This window comes from Corvus hawaiiensis, chromosome 3, assembly GCF_020740725.1.
Source record: "Corvus hawaiiensis isolate bCorHaw1 chromosome 3, bCorHaw1.pri.cur, whole genome shotgun sequence".
In the NCBI taxonomy this organism is placed as follows: Eukaryota; Metazoa; Chordata; class Aves; order Passeriformes; family Corvidae; genus Corvus; species Corvus hawaiiensis.
In genome coordinates this window covers 6542196-6552598 of record NC_063215.1, presented here as the reverse complement: position 1 = coordinate 6552598, position 10403 = coordinate 6542196, and the positions used below count along the sequence as shown (strand labels likewise).

General features: G+C 39.2%; 1 protein-coding gene across 1 annotated transcript in view; it reads right to left on the bottom strand.

Moving 5' to 3' along the window:
* Positions 1 to 1742: 1742 nt before the first annotated feature.
* Positions 1743 to 10403, bottom strand: part of LOC125324045 (opsin-5-like) — a 37220-nt gene continuing 28559 nt past the window's right edge. The window contains exon 7 of the mRNA XM_048299571.1: positions 1743 to 9852. Within this exon, the coding sequence (XP_048155528.1) occupies positions 9789 to 9852 (64 nt within the window). The 3' untranslated portion in view covers positions 1743 to 9788. The remainder of the gene's footprint in view (positions 9853 to 10403) is intronic.

The following is a 10403-nucleotide window of genomic DNA, read 5'->3' as shown; positions in this document are numbered from 1 at the left end:
ACAAAACGCCTTCTTCAGTGCCTGTCATTGGATCTCAACCTGCCTCAATGAAATCAAAGTGCTCTGTTTTTCTGGACCCATAGGATGTGGGCAGGACCATCCCTCCCTGGGGTCATTAAAACCAGTCTGTTTGAGAATCCTTGAACACTTTTTCAGATAAAACTCTTTATGTCACCTCTGTGGGACAAGACCCTGCCAGGAAGAACTCCTGTGGCTCCTACAGAAAAGTCACTTTGTGCCTTTGCCTTTGTGTGATCGCGAAGTGCCTCTGCACAGTCAGCCAGTGGCCCAAATTCCACTGCTGGATGAATGCTCCCTCACCACTTAATGCTGTGCTGTCAGGACAAAGCCTGTCCTTCCCTTTGCCTCGTGCCTGATGTTTTGCACTGGGACATTTTATTTGGTGCCTTCCAACTCCTGCTTCATGAAAAAAACTGTAAATATGATCCTTTCATCTTTTCCTGGCTACTTGTGGCCCCTACTCTATCCCATCAGATTCCCCCTCTTCCAAGATGAGTCCATTTAACCTGACATTGTACAGAATCTGTTCCACAATTTTTAAAAAGGTTTTGCTGCCCTTAACCAGTTCTTTCCCTCTTCTAACATTTCCTAGGACAGTGCATTGGAGCTGTGCATGACCGGTGCAGATGTGGTGCGCCAGAACTCCTGGCAGCAGCCTGGCACCGTTTCCCAGCTCAATCCTAGTTCCTCCTACTAAGTTTTTGCTGTATCTGAGCTCACTGTGTGGGCAGAGTAAAATGGGATTGAAACACTGCCAAGTCCAGTCAATACCACCCAGCACTCAGGTTTGCACTGAGGAAATCTGCGGTTTCTGAACCTTGGCTGGTCAGATTTACAGACAGGTAAGGATAAGGGGGAGAGGATGAGTCTGGGAGGAAAAGCCTCCACCTGCCTGTATCTCTGTACCTGATGCCAGCACTGCCTGGCAGGCTTTTCCACTGTGTACCTGTTGTCACATGAACAGAGAAAAGAAGACGAATCCCTCTCCCCAGTTTCCAATTCTCCTCAGGTGCCTCGAAGAACAGGACAAAGCTACTAGTAAGAAGGAGACCATCTCACTTTGATGTCCTCTCAGGCAAGAGCAGGTTAAAAGCCTTTCCAGGTAACACTCCACTGCACTGGGTCAGGATGCCCAAACCATGGCAACTCCCAGATCTTGATTTGTAGGATCCCTTAGCCAGAGGTGTCAATTGTCTTTTGGGGTCAGGGAGAAAATAGGTGGAGACAGTATTTTTTCTTTATTTAGAGAATAATTTTATTCAGAGTATCCTCAAATATCTTCTCAAGTGTAGGCTTTGCTTGTTTCTCATTAGACTGTAATGGTCCTCACACACTTTTTGCAGCCACTCAAGTCATAGAATCAGAAGGGCTTGGGTTGGAAGGGGTCTTAAAGATCATCCAGTTCCACCCCCTACCCTGGGCAGGGACACCTTCCACTATCCCAGGTTGCTCCGAGCCCCATCCAGCCTGGCCTTGAACACTTCCAGGGATGGGGCAACCACAGCTTCTCTGGACAATCTGTGCCAAGGCCTCACCACCCTCAGAGGGAAGAATTTCTTCCTAATATCCAATGTAAACCTACCCTCACTCAGAACAAAGCATTTTACTGCAGACACGTGCAGGTTATGGATTGCAGTTAAATGTCACCAAAAGCAGCCTTGATGTGAAAACATACAATTTTGTGATCAAAACCCAAGAAAAACCACAGGTAACAGCATTGATCCATTCTCTTGCTTTATTTGAAAGCACATTCAGATAACAAAGTGCAGAAAATAAAGTCTGCCTGTGATGTCATCTATCTGGCGGGGTGTTTAGGGGACTGAAAACGGCAGAGAAAAATGATAATCACCACTGTTGTTCCAACACAGTGACAGTAAAGTGTCCCCTGATGTTAAGTGCAGTCAGTAAGTAAGGTTCTTTACTGCTTCATAACACAGTATTGTATATTAACAACATATTAACTCAGCAAAACCACTTGAGAACTTACACAGTTATTTACAGGCTCGCTCCATAAATTTTCTCTTACATTGGTGATTGCAGTTCCAGGACATTGCACTGACACACAACGTGTTGGAAACATTGATGGACACAAACAATTGAATTTTATACTGTGAGTTACAAAATCAGTAGTTAATATACTCTCCTACTGGTCTGACCTCTGAGGTTCATTAATCACCATACCTAGATCCTCCATTATGATTTGAGCTCCAACATGATGAAAAAATTCAGTAATAAATATTTTAGGAAGTTTTGTATTAGTTTCTTACAGCTTTGAATGTTGCTTACAACACCAGCATGCTATGACTGACACTTCAGCTGTGTACTCCAATGGGTCATTGGGAAGGTCAAGTGCATCTTTTAAGGACTATAATGACACAGAACAGGAGGAAGATGAAATCACTCAAAACCAGGAGCAAAGTGGCCTTCAGCCTTCCTCACCTTTGTGCTACCAGCCAACTTAAATCTTTAGTGCAGTCAGTAAGTCTCCCCAGCAAAAAGGACCCTCTTAGCTCAAGGTCTGAGTGTTTACATCAGAGTTAGAGAACCAGATCCCAGACAGTCGTCAGTACATCTGGAATTTCTTGGTTCTCATAAAACTGAAAAGACATTTTCTCCTTTTATTTCTATCTCAGTCTCAGAGCAGTACCCTGATTTTGGTGGGGTTGCTCCTGGTTAATCTCATCTTTAACTGAGAAAGAAGCCCACCCTTCTGCCCCCTTTCCCTTTTCCCTATGGACCCGGACTCCCTGCTGTGGGGGTTGTTAACCAGATGCAACTCCAACCAGGCAGCTGAGGCTGTTGTGGTGGGAGATGAGCAAGGCAAAGGAAACACAAGATCCTTTTTATGCATAAGAAACTGGAAAGAGATGAAGACCATGGACTTCCAAGCAGATGTGCACATATTTTCAGCAGGAAGAAGTCTGATCCCCTAAACAGAACAGAAATCTATCTAATACATGCCAGTGATTTCTTTTTCTACAATATTAAGCATAGACCAGTATCAGGACACTATATGTGATTACAATCCTACTGCCAACAAACTGAAACAATAAATACAGCACATATACACAAAAAATTACACTTGAAATTATTTCTTAATAGGACACACCATCAGTAGTAGAAATATATCTCTGTACAATTAATAGACCTAGGCTTTGAGATAACAATCATATTTCAGTTATTTTGAGTCAGTATCACTAAAAGTCTATTGGTGCCTTTGTAAATTTAACTCTATTAGAAATATAATTCCTAAGAATGAAAATGTAGCTCACAAACCACTAATATATGTTTTTCTGAAGGTAATTTTCTCATGTAATTTCCCTGTGGTTGTTTGGTGTATTTTTATTTAATGACTCTGGGATTCCAGATTTATTACCGTATTCTCAAAAGCTCAACAGCACAGCTGAAAATATTTTATTCCGACAAATTGTCCATGGCAGTAATTACAGCACTTTATTTCAGCTTGAACTGCAAGTGTTGCAGAATGATACCTCTCTGAAAAGCTCATCTAATAACTGTGAAAGCAGAGCTACTTTTTTCATTATAAAATTTAACTCGGTATCTGCACATGCCACTGCATTGCACCAACTTTGGATTTTGAAACCACTTCATTAGAAGTGAAGTTTCACTATGTGAGGGGTCTTTTGAAGCCAGTTCCATTGTAAACAATCCAGCTGTCTGTACAGCAAGGTCAGCACTCATTGCTTCAGCAGCAAAGGCAGATTCTAAGGTGAGATACTACTAGTGTTTAAATTAGGAAAATGCTCAGAAATCCAGGTATCAGGACTAAAAATGGCTGTTTAGAAATACTGCCCATTGTTAACAATTTTTGTTAGTAGATTAAATAATCTGTTCTTGAATAACTGGTAGATCATGCCCCATCTTCTTTCCTTGAGAACTCTTCCAAAGCTTGAATGTTCCTGTAGTTCAGAAAGTTCCATTCCAGTTTTTCCTGCCTTAGCTTCCAGCTTTGATTTCTCATTCTATCACCTTCTGAGACTGCAAATAATTCTCTTCCTTCATTTACATTATTATTGCCTCAAAGTTGTTTATACACTGATATAATTTACTCTCAGACCTTTCCTCTTTTAGACTACTTTGCTTGACCCTGTCACCCTCTCACCTTAGTTTCTGTTACCTATACGTTATCATTTTTTTTCTCCTCCCTGTTACACTTTCTCTAAAGCTTCCCGTAGCTTTGGGGACCAGAACTGCAGACACATAGGCAGGTTCTCCACCTCTCAATCTGAGAAAATGATTTGTAATTAAGGAACGAGGGTCTTTAGGTGCTCCAGGGAAATACTTTTCAGTGTTGCAGACTGCCTTCATGAATGCAAAGCCGTAAGATAAAATCCCTTCCTTGATATGTTTTGCAAGATTTGTGCAGAAAGAGCAAGACTTCCACACCAGCCTCTGATTTTAGGATGCTGAGCCTCTGTGTAGGCCCTTTTAGAACCCAAAAAGGTCTTCCCATCTCTATTTTTGTACCTATTTTCTACAAATACATATTTCCTAAATGTTTCGTATTTTCACTAATGTAAGATTATGCTTGATGCAATGTAAACAAAATTTATTGTGTACCACACATGTATCCATCATCTAAGTCTGAAGCATGTTCTGTGCAACATCAGGTTTTGGTCAGCACAAAGTTTACTTGATATTTCACAAATTTATTAGCTATATTCCACAAAGATTAAGAAATCTACTCCCAAAACTCACTTTAGGCGCTACATCCAAAATACAGACCAATGATCATCTTACTGACTCAGGGAACCTACCAAACCTTTATCAGCAACTTTCATTCATTGCAGTCACCTGATTTGATAGTGAATGTGTCTCTCAGAACAGATCTCTAACAAACCAGATGGGTTTTCTTTTCTACCCAACTGACACACAAAACTGCAGTTAGTATTGGGAAAGGCTCGTTATTCATGGCTGGTGAAGCTCCCTTTAAGTTCAGAAGTAACAAAAGCATGACAATATGTAACTAAATCTTGTATTTCGAAAGGTTTTGCTCTGGCTTACAGGTCCAAGATCCACTCCCCCAGCTACAAAGTGAAACAGGCATAACTGGGGAAGTGCAGATCATTCCAGGCAGTTACAAAAACAGCCCTCACCGTGTGCACCGTGTTCCAAGTGAAGGAGAATATGAGCCATCCTGAAAAGCAAAGCATGTAGGTAAGAAAAAGGTGTGGGATGCACAAGAGCTCAAGAACATAATATTGGAGATGCTCGCCAGCAGCTCTCCAGAAAATCTAGTTCAGGCAGTTAAATGTTCTTCCTTGGGGCCAGAGAGCTGCAAAGGCTTGTGAAACTTGGGAAAATACAGATGTGAAGGGAACCAACAAGACCTTCCTTGGGAGGAGGGAAGAAGAGAATTTGGTGTTATGGTGAACATCATTTTTTAAGAGCTTCTTACCCAGGAGAAACTCATCTGGGGACATCCTGAGCTGGGAAATGTGACTAAAAAGATGCCAAAGCAACTCTCCTGAGGGATGCAGTTTGATGTATCTGAAAGTTCCCTGGTGGGAAGAAGAGGTACAAACAGAAACACAAAATGAATAATGTAGAATTCTGGGAGAAATAAGTGCCTGGTCATTTAGCAGCTATTCAGATTTATTCTCATGACCAGGATCACCCTGCACAGTGGAGGTGGGACAACCTCCAAAAGACATTGTGTGCCAAGAGGAAAGTTCCACCAAGGAATCCAATTCACTATCATTGTGCCTGTCATTCATTAATCACACTCTCTTTGTATGAAGGCACATCAATTTCCTCTTTTGCTTTTGATGCCACAAAGCCAAAAATCTTCTGCTATCAGCAGTCTTTTGCTGTGGGCGATAAATATTTTTAACAAATCACTTGCTGGGTTGGGTTCTTTTCATTTTTATTACAGGTCTAGAAATAAAATTTGCTACAGCTGTATTCACCTGCATGGACAAATGCTCTCTACTCTCTTCTAAAATCTCACAACCATAACTTACATTTTTAGTACTTTATTTTTTCAGCTTCTGTCATAAAAGTTTGTTTAAATCTCCTATTTCAAGAGTCTCTTCAGGCATTTTAAATCTTGATATTTCTTCATTGTCAACATATTTCCAAGTCTGCAGAAGAAGGTTTATAGTCATTCTTCATCTATGACTGAAAATGACAAATAAAAAATTTCCATATCCACATGCTTTGCATAATTTCACTATCACTTCAAAATACAGTATTGCTCTCATTACTCTCTTACTCTCAATCTTACTGTCCAGGTCAGCTCATTATCTAAGTGGAGTCTTAGCCTATGTCAATTACTTCCTTCAAGTCATGGACAGTGAATTCAAATAGAATTTTGCTTCTTGGCAGCTCAGTCTGAATGCACACAAAGGTTACATAATAAAAGATCCTCATTTATAGCTATTATTCTTGATGGCACTATTTTCATTGAAAAACATTAATGTTTATACATAAAAAGAGGAAATTTCTTAATATAACAAGGAGGATGAAATATTGAAAACGCAATAAAGAAATCTTCCTTCAGAGTCGCGTTCCTTACTCATTCATCACACTGAGTAGGTTTTATACTGCTGGTGCTTTGACAAAGCCCAGATCACAAAATAGTATAAGTTTGGAATTTGTAAAACATTTAGATTTCTAGAACAGCAAAGTGAGAGATTCACTGTCTTTTGATGCTCTCAGACCAAGGTTACATATCTCAGTTTTATGGAATAATCAATTATCAGCCTCAACACAGGGAGAGGAAGAAACTCTGTCCTGAGCATCAGTAGCAAAGTGCTATCTTTAGAACCATCTGGGTACAACCTTCCAATCAATTCAAAATTGACCTTGAAAATTCAAATCCATAATAAGACCACTCACTCCTCTACCACTGTGATCCCAAAGAGAGCACAAATTGTATGAGCTGCTTTATATACAGGTGAACAAAGAGAGTGCTCCAGTTCTCTTTCGTCATTGAATCCAATGAGATCCATTTGCTCTTAGGTTCAGATTCTGCATTTAAATTAAGCACCACATGCTGGAGTGTGCATGTCCTGCTTGATTCAGGGGAACATCTTTCACTGGAACACATGCTCAGCATAAACTTGTCTTTAATTCCTGCACAAGCTGGAGTCCTAAAGTTTCTTCTAGTGCAAGATACTGTTCAGTCGTGGCAAAACTGAGTTTTCAGACAAAAATAACTGTGGCACTGAATAAAAAATAAATAAATTTAAATAATATGAAAATAAATATCTTTAAGTCATATGAAACACATTTATCATTATTCTGGAAGTTCATATTTAGAGTTTATTAAACCTCTGAACTCTTTAGGTAGCATGTGTATCTAGTACATTCGCTATAGTGGAATTCAAAAATGTCTTTCATTCTTTAAAAATATAAAATTCAGCCCTACCACAAGTGGGTATCCACTCCTGGGATGACCCAATAGCAGTTCTGAGGAAAGTACATAATTTTAAAAAATAAAGGGAAAAACTTCCTCAATTTAAATTAGAGGAAGGGTTCATGCACAAACTATGAGTTGATCTACCCCTAAATCTGGGTGCCTGGTGTGTAATTCCTACAATTTTACCAACAGTGTTGCTTCAGCTAATCTCATTTATAGGGCCACTGTATGTCTGATTTACATCACACCTTAGTTATGATAAACACCTATAAATACAAACAAAAGTTTGCCTGGATGAAGAAAATAATAAAAGCTGCAGGAAGATGCAGGCAAAGTTGTTAATATCTTCATAACCATGTCTGCAAATACTGTACAAGATGCCTTCTGCTCTGGATCAATTTGTGGGCACAATTTGCAACCATAGTTAAGAGATAAATTTGTCTTATGCTGAAAGGTCTGTAGAAATGAAAGAACTCAACTTCTGGGGAAAAATTAGCACAAAACAATGTACAGGTAAAAGGGCAACTCTTCGTACCTCTGCAAGTTCTCTTAGTATTTATTCAAAATTCTTTTGTTAAAACATTGCAGAGAAGGAAGCAATACCCAGCTTAGGAAATTCAACAACATTCTACTTCTGCTACGTGGTCTGAATATCATTTGAGAAAATAGCAACTGCAGAATGGGAGTGCTGGGACATGCCAACAAACATCAGATTAAACCTTTATGATATTATTGTATAAAGCAATATTAACATCAACACAGATCAGCTACAAAAGAAGTTCAGTTCAGTGTGGCAGGAAATGCATGTTAAACACATTTCTGAAATAACAATAGAATAAATTAACATTAAACAGGAAATATTAAACAGGAAAGTAATCGAAACTTTTTCATAAATGCTTTCTTTCCTTAAAGGAACAACCCAGAAGAAAGCTTTGCCCTTGTAACTTTGTTTTTAACAGCCAGCAGAAATCTGTGTGGGAGACTCTTTGACTTACAATTAACTTATTTTTAATAAAATCACATCCTTCTTGAAGAAATGACACAGAAAAATCAAAATCATTACTTTAAGCATCAAAAATCTGCTTTTACTGAAATGCTAGTTTTTGATCTATAGTGATGCCTCTACCTTATAATAAATCCAAAAAAGAAAAAGGAGATAATAGAAATAATTATGGGTCTTACCCAACACAACTGTTTTGGCTGCCTTACTCTGCAGGTCATTTCAAAGCACATTATTTTTCTATTGAATGCATTAGGAACTTGCAAAACTTCATTCCCCTAAATAGTTACTAATCTTCATCTTTCCAGGACTTAGTGTTTAAAAACTACTCTGCAGCTGCACTTTGGAAAGACTCCTCTGTCAGCAGGGCTGTGACCCTTCTCACAAATACACTGGTTTGAATCTAGTTTCATGGTTTGGATTGAGGAAGGTTCCGCCATTTTATATCTCGTGAAGTGATCTCATAAAAAATTGTGATGAGTAAAATACAAGATGAAAAATTCAGTTATCAATCAAGAAGGCAAATCTTTCTGCTTGTTGCCATCATATTTCACTGTAATTTTGGCCAGAGAATGATAAAAATGTGTGAAATATTAGTTTCCTCAGTTTGGCTTGGGCTGACTTCATTTCAGTTCTGCTTTTTTATTAAAAAGTTGTTCATAACTCCTAAATGAAGCTACAGTTTGAGCAAGAGACCTTTCCCCTCTCATTCACAATTGAGTAAGGAATTGTTATTCTATATCTTGTAAAGTGGTCCTGTGTATGTGTGATACCTCTGACTTTGCTGTCACTAAAATCAAAATGTTTCTGAATATTGAAGGACTGAAGTCAAAGTTGGTTCAAGACAGCCTCGTGATTTGGAGAGATGCTCACCAGAGAAATCCAGTCAGCTAATGTTTCCCCACTGTGTAATTCAGAGCCCTGATAAGTGAAGCTCCAACTCAGATTTGTCCTCTAAGGAATCCTTTCTCTTGTGCTCCAGGTCTCCAGTGACTGCAGCAGGAATTTAGGGAGATTAGCTTTGGTAAACTAAAACTGGCCTTTATGAATACTTTCCTTCCCCTGAGGGGAAATATCATCCAAACTATCATTTCTGTTAGTGCTAAGAAGAGCAAAAAAAAAGGGCATTGTAAAGCATCTGAAGTGAAGGAAAATTTTAAATAAAACTAAATTTTCTCTGTTTCTCCTTCCTCTGAGTACTTAAAATATTTGCCCAACTCTAACACAATATTTTGGTCAGGATGGAAAGAACTGTGCATTGTACATAGGAATAGTGAGTAAAATAAACCTGTCACCATGTTTTAATTCATTTACAGAATGAGGAACTTGAGCCAGTAGTGTTGTTTCCATCATGTTTTCATTTGCTGTGTGTGAGATGAGCCCTCATGCTTCCAGCTGGGTTTCGTTCATCACTGCCGAGTCCCTGTGTGCAGATATGGTGTATGTCCTGTGGGGAGGAGAGGGTACAATGGTCATTTTCTTTACATCAAGTTCGGAATTAAGGTCCTACTTCTGGGAAGTGATTCCTCCAGATCATTTTGTTCACTGCACAGCCCCAGGGAAGCCAGCTTGCATTCAGCATGAGGGACTAGGTGAAACCTCCTTCTGTGATTCTGTGGCTGAAATAGTATCAGCAGGTTAATTATGGAAGGAATTAACACAATTCTCTTCCATTTGCTTCACTTGCAATAGAGGTCATCAACACCTTCTGGAGGAAACTCATATGATCACATGGAAGAAAAGGATGAGGAAGACAGGATTGATCCAAAACTCACTAAAACCAATTAGACTTTTTTCCAAACAATATCAATGGAGTTGAGGCTGGATCTAAAAGCAAGGACTGTCTCCTTGCTTCTCTTTATACACCTTGAGTCACTTTACAAATTCCCATGGCAAGAAAAATCCCAAACCAAAATGGTCACGGTCAAACCCAAGAAATAAGATCCAATGAGCTGTGATCCTTGGTAGTACCTTAGTCTGGTCGTTTTGGAACATCAT